General features: G+C 42.4%; 1 protein-coding gene across 3 annotated transcripts; it reads right to left on the reverse strand.

The window, feature by feature from the left end:
* Positions 1 to 440: 440 nt before the first annotated feature.
* Positions 441 to 17,563, reverse strand: RAC1 (Rac family small GTPase 1). Of its 3 annotated transcripts, XM_057416885.1 has the most exons (7): positions 17,308 to 17,563; positions 8,426 to 8,497; positions 6,904 to 7,021; positions 4,589 to 4,645; positions 3,038 to 3,100; positions 2,199 to 2,358; positions 441 to 2,049 (listed from the first exon to the last, which is right to left on the reverse strand). In XM_057416885.1, the coding sequence occupies exons 1-7, from the start codon at positions 17,340 to 17,342 to the stop codon at positions 1,919 to 1,921; spliced, it is 636 nt and encodes a 211-aa protein (XP_057272868.1). In that variant the 5' UTR covers positions 17,343 to 17,563; the 3' UTR covers positions 441 to 1,918. The 3 variants fall into 3 exon arrangements, with proteins under 3 accessions (XP_057272868.1, XP_057272866.1, XP_057272867.1); XM_057416883.1 differs by lacking the exon at positions 4,589 to 4,645 and having other exon boundaries at positions 17,308 to 17,559; XM_057416884.1 differs by lacking the exons at positions 6,904 to 7,021; positions 8,426 to 8,497; positions 17,308 to 17,563 and adding an exon at positions 4,733 to 4,861.
* Positions 17,564 to 18,529: the final 966 nt, after the last annotated feature.

Consider the following 18,529-nt stretch of genomic DNA (forward strand, 5'->3'; position numbering starts at 1 on the left):
GGAGTGAGCAGGAGCACAGCAGGCTGCTGCCCTGACATGCAACAGCATAGCTGTAACTTTAAAAGGCTAAAATGCAAGGCTTTTAAACACAAACAGAGCCATCATTCTGCCAGCTGTTAAAAGCAAGTCCCAGTTTTAGAGGAAAAGCACTCTTTGTACACAACATGGTGAAATGGGTGTTTTTTCCGCTGGGTGGCAGCAGCTTTAAAACACTGCACAAGCAGATGCAGGCGTTAACTACCACCTCGACGGATAATGCATGGCCTCCGAAGAAATGGTGCCCACTGCTGTATTTAATTCTGGTTCTTCACATCAGGGCACCCCTCACACCACCAGTGTGGCGCACTGCACCAGCCTGCTGGTGCCAGCACAGAACAACTCTGAAACAGAGTGGTGCAAGAACGAGAACACTTGCTGAGAAACTCAAACATTACCACACATATGATTCAAGGATTTATTAAGTCATACATGCAAAACATACTGCTAATTGCATTAGCAAAAGATCAATGTAAAAACTTCACAATTTTGCAACTTTTACTTGTAAATTTTGCTTTAGTGGTTGAAAGGGTGTAGTTCAACATCGTATTCCTGCCTGCTTAGAATGTACAGAACATGAGCACTAGTTTACAGAACCTCACAGACCCAGGTTACCATTACTCAGCCTATGCTGCACACGTACATGTAGTGACATAAAGAACACTTGTCTGCATTAGTAACATTACAGTAGTGGGGAGAGCTTGCAAAGAGGGATAGGTGAAAAAGTTCGTAGTTTATAGAGGTTTAAAATACAAAAATTACTAAAATGTGTAAAGCTGCTTCACATGATTTTTACACCTAGTTAATAAAGCTCCTCAGAAAGCATATAACTTACTGAGTCAGAAATAACAGGAAAATAAGGAGGATATGCATCAACATTCTACTCTACAAAGAAAAAAGAAAGAGGCAAATGTGTATCATCAGAAAGGTTTTAAAATACAAGTTATATTGCTCAGTAAGAAGAGGTCCTACAAGAAAAGCATTTACTACACAACAGTTGTGGGAATGACTGGTTTGGAGTTGTACCTAAACAAATGCCCTACTTGAAATTCAACGGAATTTACCTGTGAACACCAACCTCTCTTCCACTGCTGCTCCTCTGGGACAGCAGGCCCCGGTGTTAACCTGCACTAAGAGTCAGTTCAGTTTCAACTACCCTGGCAGTGTAGTGTAAGTCAGCTGTACGGCGTCGAAATACTGTCTGGCACTATCATTTGATCCAACCCACTATTTCCTTTATCCATCACAACACAAAGCTGTCAAAAGGACTAGATACACTTCAGTACAAATAGTTAGTTATTCTTTAGATCACAGCAGCAAGAACTAGATTGCAACCAAGCCCTTACCCACGATAAAGCATTTTACACTGTGACTCACGGGTGTCAGTCATTGCCAGCAACTTGGTTCTGATCTACGACGCTGCGCAATGACTGTGGGTTGAGGAACCATTTAGTAATAGCCACATTCGAGTGCAGTGTTTCACTAATGACCCAGTACTGCTACTTACTGTGAAAAACTAGAAAGTATTTTTGCGTTTCCTACCAGAAATTAGAGTCATCTTCAAGAATCTTTAAAAAACGGTTTAGTGCTTAGTGTTCGTAGCACAACAACGCAACTTAGTTCAGCAGATAGTTTGGCAACACTTAATTGAGCAAGAATAGGATTTTAAAAATAAGGCTTTACATACGTTTGTCTTTTCAGGAGTTTGCTTTTAGAAGGTAACTGTCATTCTTGAAACAAAAGGAAACTGTGAAATTGTTGATTGATTCAAGGATTTGTGGAAAAGAACTAATTTATAACAGAAAAACTTGGCATTGAGTGTGAATGCTCCATTGTTCTGAGCAAAGCACAGGGTTTGGAGTGGGGTGGGGGAGGGTAATGTTTACAGCAGCAGACATTTTCTCTTCCTCTTCTTTACAGGAGGGGGGCACAGAACTGCTCGGATGGCTTCATCAAACACTGTCTTGAGGCCTCGCTGCGTAAGTGCTGAGCATTCGAGGTATTTCACTGCACCTGCGGAAGCAGAAAGGCTGTTACAAAGCAGCTTTCCCAGTCAGAGTAGCACTGCTGCAAGCTAACTGCAACAAAAGCCAGGCACTTATTTTGAGGTACATCTAACACAAACCAAGTGTAGCTCAACATTAACCCCGCTGCCATCCTACCGATCTCTTTTGCCATTGCAAGGCCCTGTGGGTAGGTGATGGGAGTCAGCTTCTTCTCCTTCAGTTTTTCAATAGTGTCCTTATCATCCCGGAGATCAAGTTTGGTGCCCACTAAAATGATGGGAGTGTTGGGACAATGGTGCCGCACCTCAGGATACCACTGCAAAGAAACAGCGTGGGTTGGGGGGGGCAGATTCCCACAAGGGCTTCCAGCCCTTCATGACACTTTCCAGAGTAAAAGAGGAAAGGGAGAATGTGACACCTCATCAAAGCAGTATCAGAAAAGAGCAGACAATTGCAAAACACTTCTCATGAATACAATGGTCGTTTCCATATACTTTTTAAAAGCTCACCCTACCAAGGGCTGGATTTTCTCCACACACCAAGAGAGCCCTGATCTGCACTTCCCTCACCCACAGAGACCACCTGTCCTTTGTGAGGTTTCCCCAGTGCCATACAGCTGAGTTGTCCACAGACACGAACGGACTGCAACAGCAGCAGCAGCACACTAGTGGTATCAACCTCATTATTATATGCATTTGGTTTTTAATATTTTTCTGTAAATTGCATTAAAAGGGAAGTTCCTGTTTGTGATCTCAGCACCTCACCAGCTGAACACTCTTAAACTACTACTAATCTATCACTGTATCAGAGAACAATTCATAGCATTTCATGTGCCCTAAACTACCATGGCTGACTTCGGCAAATGGATTTCTGACTTTTCAGACTATAGTTCACAAACTTTGCCTGCCAAAAATAAATCACTTCCTATTTTCCAGCCACTGCTGCAAAGTGAGCAGTATGCTGAATGCTTAAATAAAATACCAGCTTCTACTCACCTTAGCACGGACATTTTCAAAGGAAGCAGGACTCACAAGGGAAAAGCAAATTAAGAAGACATCCTACAAAACAAGTTGATAGAAGTTAGCACATCAGAGCAACTATTGTAAAAGCTCATGCAGAGGCCAATACCAGCCACACCTGTACCACCCTGTCAGCTGCACCACACTTGCAAAAAGCAAGGTCAATAGTACACTTGCACATAACAGTTGGAGGCAGCTGTCCCAGTGGGAAATCCATTCCCAGGCAGCTACAAGCAGACAAAAGGAGGGGGAGAACCAACAACAAATACACTGTAGTCAGGTTTACAATCAGCTACTGCAGGAGCCAGCAACTACAAGTCTAGCAGCATTGCACTGCAAGCTTCTTTTCCCCCCTAGATGTCCCTTCTCCTTCACTGACATTCAGAAAAAAAAAACCAAAACCACACAAACACAGGAAGAGTCAAGACTGCCTTCTAACCTGGGGTTGGATACTCTCTGCAGGCCTCTAAGTGAGTTAACCCTTGACACCCCCTTTTTAAGTATTAATATACTATTAATACACTACAGTCTTTGCAATGGCAAAATATACAGTATGGAATAACAGAGTCATACAATAACTTCTACAATTATTATTTCTGTGTCCAAATCAGAAGAGTCTTGCACAACTATCACTTCTACTGACTGCCAATATAAAAAGATCTCAGAATTCCTCTGTAACAAGATTAGGATTAAGAGCCTTGAAAACTTCAGAAGTGGGTTCAGAAGTTAGGAATCTTGCACATCTCACTTTTCAACTGAAGGCAAAAGAAAGATCATAAGACCTGGTAAAAACATTTTAGAGCACATTTATACCAACTCCCTTCAAAAACCAATGAGCTTCATATACACTGTTGTCTGGAAGCATTCAGAATAACCTCAAAATTACTTTTCTCTAAGCTGATGAAGACTGTAATCTTGCTGAATGACCCCAAACTCAATCAGCATCTCTCAAACAAGCCCAACTTTCCCCAACCTACCTCTGCATCCATACTTATCCCGGCATCAAATGCGTTACAGAATCAGGCATTTCAGAATGTTAGTTGATTGTGCTGCATTTCAAGGCATTTTGTTAGGTCAGCAGCTGACATCTGCACTGCTAAGCACTTGCAACCCAGTTGTTCATGCATCACCCCAACAAGTTTCCGTAGCAGCGTCCCAGAAGAAGAAAGAAACAACATCAAATAACGTGATACTATGGCCACTACTTCTGTTTTCCAATCTGCATGTTTGTGGTGACTGAAGTTCTGCACATTATGCAGACTCTCTTTTACTAGCTTCAGTGTAGTCATGATTTCTTGTGTCTTGCACACTATCAATCTTAAGCAGGAAGAAAAGTTATTTATTTCCAAGTAAAGGTTTGGTCTTAGCAACTCATATAGAGAGATTTGGTAATGGATTTCTCAGTTGCAGCAATGCAATAGTTCCAAGAAAAGTAGCTGCTTAAAAAATAGGGGCCAATTTATCACTATCATAAGCAAGACAAGATGACAGAACTTGGAACTGAAGTTTGTTTAAAGTTTTACATACGGCAATAGGTTGATCTGTCAGACTGGAAGATAGATTCTTACCATTGGTTCCTCCAACCTAATAACAGTAGGAGATAAAGTTACTCCTAAAACGGATTTAAGGGGAAATGTTCTCAGTCAGCAATTTGTGCTCACAAATGCTCACAAAACAGCTTTTCTTCTCAAGGGAGACACTGCCCTGTGATTCAGCACAACCAACTGCCTCCATCCAGAACAGGCCACCAGACTTCCCCGCAAACCTGTAAATGTCTGTCTTCATTGTTAGAGGACACTCGCGAGAGGAAACCTCTCACAAAAAGCATCCTCCTAACTTAATTTCCTTTTAGGTCTCCCAAGGAAGCCACCTTTTCTGCCCCAACTTCCTTGCCCAAATATTTTGAAATAGTGGTAGATTTCAAATACAATCAGGAGAAGGTATTAAACTCCTGAATATTTTAAGGGAGGAAATAATAATAATGGAAAAAGACCCAAATTAATGCCTCCACTACAGCAAAGTCCTTACTGTGAAGTCGACAGCTGCTGAACTGCCAGGAGGCTAATGGAGATACAAACATTGGCCAAGTCCCCAGCAAAACCTGCTTTCACCTCAACCACAACATAGCTCAGGTGCAGATACAGGGAAATGGAGGGCCACCAAAATGTGAGGGGTGGGTTTTAAGTATCACACTGAAGGAAGAAGAAAGCTGAACACAGATCTTAAGAATAGTCAGGCTTCATTGGCTCTACTGCTCTGCTCCCCTGTACTTTTCCTTAGTATTTTGGAGGTTCTGTCCCTTAAGTGATGATGATTCTTACATATTGCACAAGGCAAACATCTTAAGGCTGCTTCATAAGGAGTTTCAAGACTTACCACCCTGTTTCACTTTCTGCTGTAAGAAACAATCCAAATAACTCGAAGTACTTCAGACCTTTACTTAACAGTTACCCATGCTTGCACAGATTTTTTTTTCCCAAAAAGTATGCTTAGATTGACAAGGAATTCTTTTGCAGTGTATCAGAAAGCCACTGTTATTTTAGGAGGCTGAAGACAGGCACAAGCATTCTGTCTCTGTCATACAGCAGGAACAGCTCTGCTTTCTCACACTACTTTGTGATCTTTCATCATAACTTTATCTATGCTGAGACGTATTTTAGATAGCCTGTAAAGATCTAGGTATTAAAGAAAAACAGCTTTCCATTGTCTCACTTCCTAGGAAAGGCAGATATTTCTGGCGTTTCTACTAGAGCTGCCTACAACTGGCAAGTTCACATCTATCCTGGGTATAGTAATGGAGGGGAAAGCCTAATTGTTAGTGATCAGTGAGTTAAGGAAAATTGTGAATTAAGACAGTTTCCTTAAAAAAAAAAAAAAAACAAAAAACACCCAAACCAAAAAAGCACCAGAGTTTCTTAAATAAGAGTCACATTGTTCAAGAGAGCAGTTACTCGGTTATTCTGTAGAGTAACTGGAACAATTCTGCTTTTTTACACTATTAGCATTGAATGTATATTTGACAGCAACAACAATAATCAATGCCAAACCCCCTGAAAATTACCATCTTTCTTATAGCACAGCTCCACCATATAAAAGTAACTGCTCTAAACAGACTAGAAAACCAGGTTCTGCACACATTAACTGTAGCTGGAGTCGCACTGAACAGCAAAGAGCAGATTACTTCAGCATTTTCCTTATACATGGAAGGATGCAGCATGCAGACTTAACCAGTTGCAAGCATGGAAGACAGAAGCACATTTGTATTGATGTTATAGCACAAGCTACAGTAAGTAATAAAATAGCCATGGTCTTAAGTACATTTGAAAGCTCTAATGCAGCCACTGTCAATCCCAATAGTATCTTCATTCATTCTGCCTCTCACATTTAGAACATCTTCACAGACTAACAATATCAAGTGCTTAGCAGTGACAGTGTCAGGTTGCAGCCAAACATGTGCCTAAAAACAAAAACAAACCCTGCTTTTGGCAGGCATGCTAACCTTAAAATCAATGGACTAGCTGATGAGACTATTCACTGAGGGGTTTTGGGGTTTGTTTTGGGGCTTGGTTTGGTTTTTTTTGTTTGTTTTTTCCTGGTTTAAATCAAGTCTGAGGCTGCAACTACACAAAAGCCAACAAGTACTGGTGCACGCAAATACACAAGCATGCAAATGTTAATGTTTGTACAACTGTACAAAGATTGAAGATAGCTTGCAGCAAGTCACTGCTACTAAAAAATACATCTCCAGAAGTGATAACTTTTCCCTAATGTTCAAAAAGAGAAAACCTTTAGGTTAGACAAAGCTGTATAGATTGTTTCTAGTTTCACACTGTAGTTCTTACTGTTTGCGGATAGGAGAGTGGACGTAGCCTGTCATAGTCCTCTTGACCAGCTGTATCCCACAAACCTAGATTCACCGGTTTTCCATCGACCATTACATTAGCAGAGTAGTTGTCAAAACTAAAAAATAAAGGAAGAGTTAGCTGCATTTGCTTGCATTACACAGGGCACCAAGCACTTTTTCCCTACAGAGTCCTAATTTGGAGCACTAGGAAAGGGAACATTTTTATTGCATCCTTCTGCTCCCCAGAAACAGTAAAGTTGTTCTTTAAATACTGAGCCTGGTATTGAGTAATGGAAGAAAAAGACGTGTGGAACAGACTTTGTCCAGTCCGAACAGAAGTCATCTTTTTCACTGCTCTTCTAAAGGAAGTGTTAATCTCAGTAAGTGCAGGAAAGCAGATGATATACTCAGCAAGTACCTTCCAGTCTTCGTGGAACAGTCAGCAAGTTAATCTGTCTCATTTTGTAAGAGATAGAAGACAGATTTGCAACAACCAAGGAATCCTTCCTAACAACAGTAGGTAAGAAAAGGAAAAGCACAACAAAACACTTGGTAATGCTGCTAACCAAAACCCCCTCCAATGAAATATCAAAGTTAATAACCAGGGGCCAGTAGAGGCACCATTTTTATCTCATTGCCACTGTGAGCACAAAGGTCTTAATGACTTGTTGAGGCTAAACTAAGCTCACTGGGAACACAAGCATACTGTAATGCAAAAATCTGAATTAATCTGACCAAAAAAAGAAAAATAAAAGGAAATGGGAGTAATCAAGACAACACTTCCTTGGAAGGGTAGTAAAAATCATCTGTAAATCTCATTAGAATGTGTTCTGTTGTCTGAAAAACTCATCCATACTCACAGAGAACAATATAGCCAGATAAACAGAGAGACATCTGAAAAGGGCAAAGAAGCTGCTCGTGTATAAAACGCCTCCTCCACACAGGCCCTTGAAAACAGAACTACACTAATACTGATACTGACAAATAATTACTTGCAAGAAAAGGGGAAGCACCAAAATAAATGAGTCCCCACAATCTTGCCTGTGGAACTCTAGAGCTGTGGCTGGCTCAGCGCAAGACTGGCAGTAGCACAGAAAGTAGAAGGAACAAATGGAAAAAAATTAGTCATGTAAACCAACTACTTCTGGCTATGATACAATGCTTTACAAGTTGCACAGTCTTGGGACTACTTATTATGGATGATACTAAAGACAGAAATAATATGTTAGTTTAAAAGAGAACAGCATCTGATAAAATGTTAGTCCCTAATAAGCTAGGGCTAGAGGGCAGATGGAGGCAAAACTGACAGGACATGAAGCAGCCCTGGTATGACTGTGCTGAGCAGTAAAAGCTCGAAGTGCTGCTCCTTACAATACACACATAGATACTCAGTTAAACATTTAAGATGAAACTGAGGGGTGTCTGCAGCCAATTCAAACAATTCAAATAAGGAACCTGGGCTGGCAGTAAGCACAGAGAATGTGACATAAATGAGTTCTTAGGGTTTTGTTAGTACTTACACAGTAGGTATATATTCTCCAGGAAATGCATTGGTTGTGTAACTGATGAGTAGGCATGTTTTACCTACAGCACTGTAAAAAAGAGAAAGTTCACAAGTAAAACAAATTCATCTTGAATAATGAGAAATAATATTCCTTTTAGGAAAAAAGACTAATTACATCCAGTCAGCTAAGGAACAACTCAGTGTCAATAGCCACTTTTGTACAGGAGAACAGTCAATAAACTGTAGCCTTCAGATTACCAGTAGTGAAAACACACCTCATATAAAACCCACTTTATGAAATGGTAAATTACCATCTTTTTTTTCAATCTTTAGGAAAAAAAATCCCACAAATACTAAGACTACCAACATCTGCTAGACACGAGTGAATATGCATCAAGACCACCTTACTCCAAACCCCTGAAATTGAAAACGAACCTGAGAAGTATTTCCAGATACCCTTTACACAATTCTGAACCCACTATTTTTCCCAGGAAATGGTATGCTTTCACATTAAGTCCGAAAAAGCTTGAAAAGTAGAATTCCTCAACACATCATTACTTCTGAGTATCTGAATGACTCCCCACATCCATTCATCAACTATTCAAACATTTCATAAACTGATTTATAGATACATTCCAATATTGGAGAACTTGGAATACTGAACCTTTCCCCACTGCTCTAATTCTGAACAGCCTCAAATGGGGGTAGGGCAAGGTTCTGTTCAAGGTTTCTTTCAAAACTCTGGCAGTCAGCTCCTTCCCTCTCCACACTCCTCCCCACATCTTATCTAGAGTGAAAATTAGATCACTAAGTTTTTGTTACAGTTTCAATTAAAGGATTGGAAAACTTTAAATTGAACCATATTTCTTTTTTTAAAATAGACTGCAAAGAGCGTTTCTGATGCTGCAGACTGCCTCCCAGACATATGTGTGCATCTAGCTCCTCAAAAGCGCTAATGCCCAGCCAGGCTTGCAGCCTTCCCATCACTCCCTTCCAGCTCCCATGCAAGGAAAACTGCCTTGTCTTGCAGATGGTTTATCACTACAACAATTTGCTCAAAGCCAGTTAACTTTGAAACCTGACTGTACTTGCACATACAATCTTGCCATTAGTATTAGGCTTCTCTCATGAGCCTCCTGAACTGTGTAAAGGAACTCATTAAAGTTTTAGTCTAGAACTATGGTTAATATAAAAAACACCAAACAAAAAGAATAAAACACCCAAACAAACCCACCCCAAGAACCAAATACCAAATGCTATTGCTAAAATTATCCTATTATCCTTTAGCTTCTGCAGAAGAAAAAAAAAAATAACTCACAAACTTTTTGTCAAGGGCTTGCTGGCTTTCCAGCTGCAAATGCTCCAAGGCAGTCATATCTGAATTTTACTGTGTATCTTCCACTTAAATCACTGCATTTCTCCTCCTGCTTTGGAAGCATGGGGACTGCCCCTTCAAATATCAAAATTTTGTTTAAGAGGATGTAACACTCGGCATTATTAGCCAGCCAGCCAGCCATAGCTAGTGACTCACAATTTCAGGAAACCTGAGCTTTGTCACAACCATAAGTGTATTACTGCTTATGTCGTAACTCAACCTGTAACAAGTCTCTCCACTGAACTTTATGCAGTTCCATACTGCAATAGCCCAAGAAGTTATTAGCAGCACCTGACAACATTACCTTAAATGCCTGAGCTATGAGAGTTGCTTCAGTGTGCAAAATTATCTAGGATTTTATCCTACCTGGTTTTTTTTAGTTTTCATTTTGTGCTCCTGAGCTGTCAGCCAGCACAACATCCCATCTGCTGCAACTCTCTGATCATACCCTGCAGTTTCCATGCTACTTTACACTCCTGCGTCTATGGAAGGAAGATGCCAGCTCCTTGCACAGATTACTGTTTTGTCCTTTCAGCATGCATTCTCTTTTACCAAGCTGTAACAACAACAAAAAGGGGGCATTTAATTCTGTTCTTGGTACGTACAACCTCTGAACATTTTCCTGTAATAGCAGACTTGGGATGTTGTCACTTTAAGAGGGTCTTTACCCCAGTAAGCAGTTTACACACACACACACACTGCTCCCCATAAGGGGAAGATTTCAGCCCTTCACCTGTAAGTGGGACAGGTTTGTTACCACTCCAGGAAAGAGACCCTTGAGCCCCATCAGCCTGTCAGAGCCCTCAGAGCCCTCTGGAGGCACTCCCCAGGACAGCACATTGTGTCGGAGAGGGATTTGACTGTCCTATTCAGGGTACGCAGGAGTAGGTTCACCCACCAAGTTAACATTTTCTAAGTTTTTAAGCCAATTGTAAGTCAATTTAAGTCTCGAGAAACTCATACAAAATATATCTTAACTGAGAATTTTTATTATATAATTTTGCAATAGCTTTAAGATTTGAAGATTACGAGTGACAATATAAAATACTGTGAGAACAAGTGTGAAAATAATATATAAAGCCAGATAAAAATTGATCATGAAATGAGCACAGACCAACCAACAGGTGACCCTAGGGGGGAGAAACGACAGGTTCAGCCTGTCAATGATCCCACCAGTGATGATGGAGTCTTCCCTCTCATTCCCCCCCTCCAATTTCACAGATTTATAGGATCTAGTTGGAATAATAACTCCCCATAACACTCCCATCTTTTACCAACTGATCAACTAACTTGTATAAGGATCACATAATTAAATGCTTAACTACATATGTTTATGCAGGCAGGGGTCTTTTGACCTGTGGGTGTGATTTTTAGTACTAAGATAAGATTACAATTAAGATAGTTCACCACAGGATACCCAATAATGTTCTTCTCACTCATGAATAACATATTTTGACAATTGCCCAGGTGTTGTCAGAATATAGCAGATCTCAAGAACAGTCCTTCTTGATTCCAGGTTTCTTAGTCTCGCTTTTCCTCAGTCTTATTTTCCTCAATTCTGTTTTCCATCAGTCTGGCTTTTTTCAGTCTGCGTACTCTAGCTATCAGTTCTCATCATAAATCGCTGCCATTTCTCAGGCCTCCTGACACTTTTAAGAGGCCCTTGTATCTGTTCAGGCTCTTTCACAGTAATACAAGTTTCAATTTCTTAACTAAGTAACTATGGAATTTTAACAAAATATGATTCTGAGTTTAAATATATGCCTATGGAGCTTTAACTAAACACCTATGGTGCCTGAGTATGTACCTATGGAGCTTCTAGTGGCTCTAGTCATACCTATTTTGGTGTGACACTCTCACTTTACAATCCTTGTTAGTCAGTTGCTAGATGGTTTATCAGTACAGGGCCTCTTCACATCCCCAAACCTGCGAGGAGTGTAACAGAGACTCGCCATGGTGAGTTCACTCTCCTTTCAGTTTATATTCTTCTAAAGAAGAGATTCAGAGCAGCCCTGCGGAGAAGGACTTGAGGGTGTTGGTCGACGAGAAAATGAACATGAGCCAGCTTCAGTGTGTGCTTGCAGCCCTGAAAGCCAATCATACCCTGGGCTGCATCAAAAGGAGCATGACCAGCAGGTTGAAGGAGGTGACCCTGCCCCTCTACTCTGCTCTTGTGAGACCGCACTTGGAGTATTGTGTGCAGTTCTGGTGTCCTCAACATAAAAAGGACACGGAACTGTTGGAACAAGTCCAGAGGATGGCCACGAGGATGATCAGGGGACTGGAGCACCATGTGAAGACAGGCTGAGAAAGTTGGGGCTGTTCAGCCTGGAGAAGAGAAGGCTGCATGGAGACCTCACAGCAGCCTTCCAGTATCTGAAGGGGGCCTACAGGGATGCTGGGGAGGGACTCCTCTTTAGGGACTGTAGTGACAGGACAAGGGATAAGAGGTTAAAACTTAAACAGGGGAAGTTTAGATAGGATATAAGGAGGAAATTCTTTCCTTTTAGGGTGGTGAGGCACTGGAATAGGTTGCCCAGGAAAGTTGTGAATGCTCCATCCCTGGCAGTGTTCAAGGCCAGGCTGGACAAAGCCTTGGGTGGCATGGTTTAGTGTGAGGTGTCCCCGCCCATAGCCCGGGGGTTGGAACTAGATGATCTTAAGGTCCTTTCCAACCCTAACTATTCTATGATTCTATTCTATGATTCTATGGTTCTATCTTGGCATAAGCTAAGGTCACAGGGGTGCCTGGGGAATTGCTGTAGGGTAGATTTGGCGCGTGTTTACCACATTCCATCCCAGAATTAGCAGCTACATTTTACCCTAAAGTTTCTTTAATATTGTAACATAATTGAGGATTTGGGGGGTGGTCTCCAACTTCCCCTATTACTCCACAGATGTACTTGTGCTCAGAAGTAGACAAGGTATTTACCCTTCAAAAACTTCCGTGGGAAAGCATCAGGTAGCATTATGACAATGCAGCTCATTTAACAGCTGTCGGAAGAAGGGATCCCATCTTACCTCTTGCACTGGCATTCACTGACTCTGTGACAAGCCAGGACAAGAACTTCAGGAAAGCTCCCCGAGCTATCAGTCAGATCAGTTTGAATATATTACTGAATTGCGCTCTAATACACTATAAAGCAGGATCTGCTGCTCCAGCTTACAAAGGACAAACATGAAATCCTTCAAAATACTAATAGGAGCAAAAGCTGGCTACTTTGAGAAATTTCTGGAGGTGCAAAGGCTACGTGCTCTCGTGCTTCTAGAATCTGTTTGGTCTGAGGCTTCATTTTCCAGTAGGTTTATTACAGATAATTTCAGCTTACAACAAATTAATGTTGAGTGCTACATTTTCAGCAGTGGATAATTCTCTCCGCACCCTGGCTCCTTTGCTCATCTTGCATTGAAACTGGTGAGTCTGCTCTGGCTAATCAAAACAGCCCAGGAAGGAGGTGGCAAGAGATTTCATTCCAAGCTTAGAAGTGGCTGCAGTGTGTTTCTGCAGCACCAATCAGCCAGAGTCATTTAACAAGAAAAAACACGTTCAACAACCCTGTTTCAGACTTGCTCCATCCAGGTTTCCTGCTTTCCTCGCCTTTTGGCTCCCTGCCCTACAAATCATATCATTATGGTCACCAGTCTTAAAAATAAACACTACTGCCTACCTTTATTTATAAAGTACCTCCTCTAGATACTTTACAAGCTTTTGAGACTTCTCTTTAGAGAGAGTTGCTTTAATACAGAAGTAAAACTGCTTGGCAAAATATAAATCCTCGTACATAAAGGCTGAGACTAAGAAGCAAAAATAACACCAAACCAAGATTAGTCATAACAAGATTTCTAACAATTACTTAATCATAGCTCTGTCCACCCACTATTACATAAATGAAACCAGTAACATTTGACTGTAATTAAAAATATGGCTTACAGAAATCCAGCATTTTAACCACTTAACAATAAGTGAAAGCAAAGGCAGCACCGAGCCCCTTATTGCTTCTGGGTCCCATCCAGGAATCAATGTATTTATATAACCACACATGTATTAATTCCTGAAAACAAACGTGTCATCTCTTTCCTGGCCTTACTGACACTAACAAGCTTTATGAAGTTTCCCCACTGCGTTAGAGCCACTTGGAGCCATGGTATGTGACATGCACTGAAAATGCCATTGGATGACCTGCACCAGCATTTCTTTCACTCTAAAGGCATCAGAGCTGCACAGATGGTTGAGAACTTTCCTGCAACTAAAAACTAATTGTGAGAATTTAGTTCTCATTTGCAGCCATGGTAATGGAGGCCAGCTGAAGTACTTGTGGTTTAATTCCAGAAATGCTGGTATCTGCAAACAGGTGGCAGCCTTCATAAAAAGCTTTGATTATATCATTTCTTTCTTTGATCCACATGAACTACCTCCCTAGCAGACATGATGCACAGCAGTACAGGTTTTCACTCAAAACATTAAAACAGTAGCTGAAGTTTCTCTAGGACCATCCTGAGATACAAGGTTCCGTATTTTTACTAGAGCAGGTTTAGTTACATCCGTCTCTGCCAGATAAGCTGTTTTACTCACTGTGACACACCCTCTCCCAAATATGCTGGTCAGTACCTGCAACACTACTACATTTTTTAAACTTGAAAAGTTCATTAACACAAGTTACTAAATTTTAGGTCACCACATGCTACATACTGCATGGGAGGGACCTCAAGTGTTCTGCATCTTATACAAACACTGCATTGCTCTAGCAAATAAAGCCTCCAATTAAGCAGAATTCCAAGCAGGGACTGCTCTTGTTCTTACAGTACTTCTGCAATTAGAAAATGCCTACAAAAGAGCATGAAATATGACAAATCCTGTAGCATCTAGTAATCACTCCTCCAAAACAGAGAACTTCCCCTAACTTCCCCTACATGACATCACTGGAGATTTCATACCACTTAACAGCTGCATTTATAGAGTGAAAACAAAAGCTGCTAAAAATAACTTACACCAATGCTTTTTCTCAAGTATCAATCAACAGCAACTCCTGCAGTTATTCAAGTGGCGTGCTCTTCATCTGTCCTGCACATTCCTACTGCTCTGTCTCATCAAGAAGCAACAGTTGCCATTTATTTTCTATCAAGCCTCACAGAGGGAAAAAAAACAAGGGCAAAATATGATAGCACAACTAGCATATATGCCAGGTTTTGCTAGTTAAATTAATTGTCTAAACAGGTACTAGACAACGGTCTAAGAACAAACATGAGTTACTTATGAGAATCAGCCCACTCACTAACTTAGAAACTAAGAATCACACAGGTACTTCTACAGCTTTGTTTACTTTGCTCCCAGCAGATCTTTGGGGAGGGTAAATAAAACAATACCTAAGTTTCGTATCACATAAGCAAATCTTTAACTCACATTGTTTCACAGAAAGCCTCAGCCTTATCTAAGGCAAACATTGCACATTTCCTAGAATACGTGTAATGCTTGAAGTTTTGAAGCAGCAGCAGCAACACAGGGAAACACAAATAGTTAAATATTTAAAAAAATACATATATTAAAAAAAACTGAATGGAGAATGATACAAAGCTACCAAAAATGAGCAATATTACCTGAATGGAACCCAAAGAAATACTTGTTTCTAACTAAGGAAGAAGGAAAACACACTACTGTATCTTGTTCACACATGTACAGAACTCAGGTAGAATTACATCACTTTCACTTCCAAGACAAAGAACAATAAACACATTACAAAGTGGGATGGTTTACAAAGGAAATGACCAAAAGAACTGTATTGCTGAATGAATTACTGAATATTATACAGTTTTTCTGTGCTGAGTTCTCAAATCTAGTGAAGGAAGTAGACTGAAATTTTTCCCCCACCCAAACATGATGCATTGCATTTATTTACAGCATTGTCATGGACAACATAGATCAGCTGAATTAAAAAATATATAATAGAAAAGCCAATGTGTTGGGTTCAAAATCAATACAACCAAAAGAACAGCCCATGGTAATCCCACCTAGCATCAAAGAACTATGTTACTATGAACAGTCTTCATTTGTCAGGATACCACTTTCATGTTCATATTGCTCAAAACCTTACACAGCAAGTCAAAACAAATTTGTCACACAGGGTAAATTTATCTCTCAACCATACTTAGCCGCCTTTTCAGGGTTTCTACATCTTAAAAAGCATAGCAACAAAAAAAAAAAAAAATCCAGACAAACTGAAGATGAGCCCACAACATGAAATTACAGTGGGGCAAGACCATTTAGCTACACTTCACTTCGCCATCTACAGAAGTTTGCTGTGATACCAACTATGCTCAGCCTACACTATTCTTTTGTTTCTCCAAAGGAAATTGGAACTGGGATTTTTGTTTCTCTTAAGGGAAGAAAAAACCCTCTGCATAAGAGAAGTTTTGTTTTCCAGCTGGCCTATGATGTTCCCCTGAGCTCTGACATCCAGTAAGAGAACAAATGCCTCCAAGTTGATGGGAATAGCATCATGGAGACTATTCAAAAGTAGCAAACACACTCTTTTCCCACAATTCCAGTATTCCTCACACTGAAATCCAACGAGTTAACTTGATTCTAAAAAGCATCCTCAAGTGGTTTCACTTACAAGTAACACCATATTAAAAAGCTGTAGGAGTAACAGTTCTTTACAGACAAGTATACTGCGAATTACTTGAATTTTACATGTTTTATCAGTCTCCTTTAGGTAGGAGCTTTACAGAACTAGATGTACGCATGCAGGAAAACAGTCCCTGCTCACAAGTATTTATGATCTGCTTAGAGTCTGGCACATTTCACTTGCTTTTACTGCAAGAATCAGATGTCAAAAGCCAAGCTATAAGCAGGAATAAGAAATAAGTTTTCTACTTCCGCAAAATGTATTTCAGATCAGTATTAAATTTCTCATATTATTAAAGGCATGGTGTCTTTTTTTAATACCCTTTGATTACTTCGGTATTTCTAGTGATATGAAGATCACCAGACGCAAGGGGCAGCTCCTGGACGAGCCTGGAAGCGGCGCGCCCCTTAGTGCACCCCTCCCGCATCACGGCCAGAGAAAGCCACCTCTGTCAGCACGAATATGAATTAATCTGCAACCCAGCAGGAATCCGGGACTCGAGGAGGAAGCCAGCACCGGAGCCACCCCCCGCTCACGGACACCCCCGCGGCAGCCTCGCTTCTCGCTCCCGCGGAAGGCAGCCACCATTTGCTCGCAGCAGTCACCGCCTTGCCCCACACTTCCCTCCCCTCCCCCGCCACCAGCAGGAAGCCGCGGCCACCACCCCACACCCACCGCACCCCGCCTCGGCGCGGACACCCCCAGCCCCGCGGAGCTCCGCCCCCCTCAGGGCGGTGGGGCCGCGCAAAGGCCCCCGCGGCGGGGTCACCCACAACTTGTGGCGGGGCCCATGCAGCCCGCGGCGCTCTCCTTCCCCGGGTGGACACTCTCCCCTTTCCCCGCGGAGCCGGCAGTGCTCCTCGAAGCGAGGGCCCGGCCGAAGGATCGCCTCAGACTTACCCGTCGCCCACCACCACACACTTAATGGCCTGCATCGCTTGCGCCGCGGGTCCTGCTGCTGAACGGGGAAGGCCACGCAAGAAGCGAGCCGGCGGCGGTCTCCGCACCAGGTCGCGGCCGCCTCCGCCCTGTGCCTGGGAGCGGGGACGAGCAGCGGCCACCACCCAAGGCGGAGAGGGCGGGCTCCGGGGAACAGGAAGCGGCCGCTCCACTCACATCCGGCCGGGCTGCGCTCGGGCCCGCGGTCCCGCCCTCACGAGGGCCGGTTCGGCGCTGCTGCTTCGGGTCTCTTCGGTCAGGCAGCGCACGGCGCTGAGCAAGCTTCGGCAGCGCTCGGGTTTCTCCGTCACGCCGGAGGGCTTCCGGCGCGTTCGGCAGCGCTCGGCCCCCCTCGCCGCCGAGCAGAAGCAGCTGCCATGGTTGAGGTACCCACCCGGTCAAGGGGGTGAGGCGGCTTTCCCCTGGCACCCTTGGCCTCAGAACCAGGGAAGCCCCCAGGGTGATCCCTTGGTTTTTGTTTAATCATTGAGAGCCCTGGTGAAATGTGATGGCATGCACTGAGAAACAAGGGTCCTGTCTTGCTCCTGACACAAGTCTTGCACAAACCTTGTGACCGTCCGCTGTCAGGACACCATGCAGCAATCTCATTCTTCTTGTGAAGCATTTTAACGTGAAATTAACGTTTGCCCTGCAGATGTACTGTGCGAATGAAACTCAAGTTACCAGAGGCAACCCACAATGCTCCTGAAGTGCTGCAGTGGGTTGCTGCCATTTTCCTCATCCAGCCGCCCGCTGTGGGACGGTCCCTCTCAGCATGCCAGCACTGTGGAGCCAGAACATCTCCCTCATCGAGGGATCTGCATGCTACCCTCTCTCCTCCTGATGTGCTAGGACGTTAGATAACTGTTGGCAAGTTTGAGACTAGATCAATGCCCAGCCTTCAGAGCACAGTCTTACGCACTGTGATCAGTGCGTAAGTTGGGGCAGCCCAGAGACTCTCAGGCTACACAGAGTCTTTGGTTTCCTTTTTCCTTAAGCAAAACAGTTATTTTCATTAATAAGTAAAAGTCAAGCAGAGCAGGTCCAATGATCTCATCAGTCCTTTAATTTCTATGGTTAGTTCTTGCTATAATTCTGCTTTGCAGAGAAGCTTCTGGTAGAACCAATGCACATGACTGCTATTCCTTTGTTTGCATTGCTATCCACTGCAGAGACTAAGTGT

The sequence above is a fragment of the Pezoporus wallicus genome, unplaced genomic scaffold (assembly GCF_028554395.1).
Source record: "Pezoporus wallicus isolate ANWC-B61680 ecotype Strahan unplaced genomic scaffold, APGP_CSIRO_Pwel_v1 scaffold_7392, whole genome shotgun sequence".
Taxonomy (NCBI): domain Eukaryota; kingdom Metazoa; phylum Chordata; class Aves; order Psittaciformes; family Psittacidae; genus Pezoporus; species Pezoporus wallicus.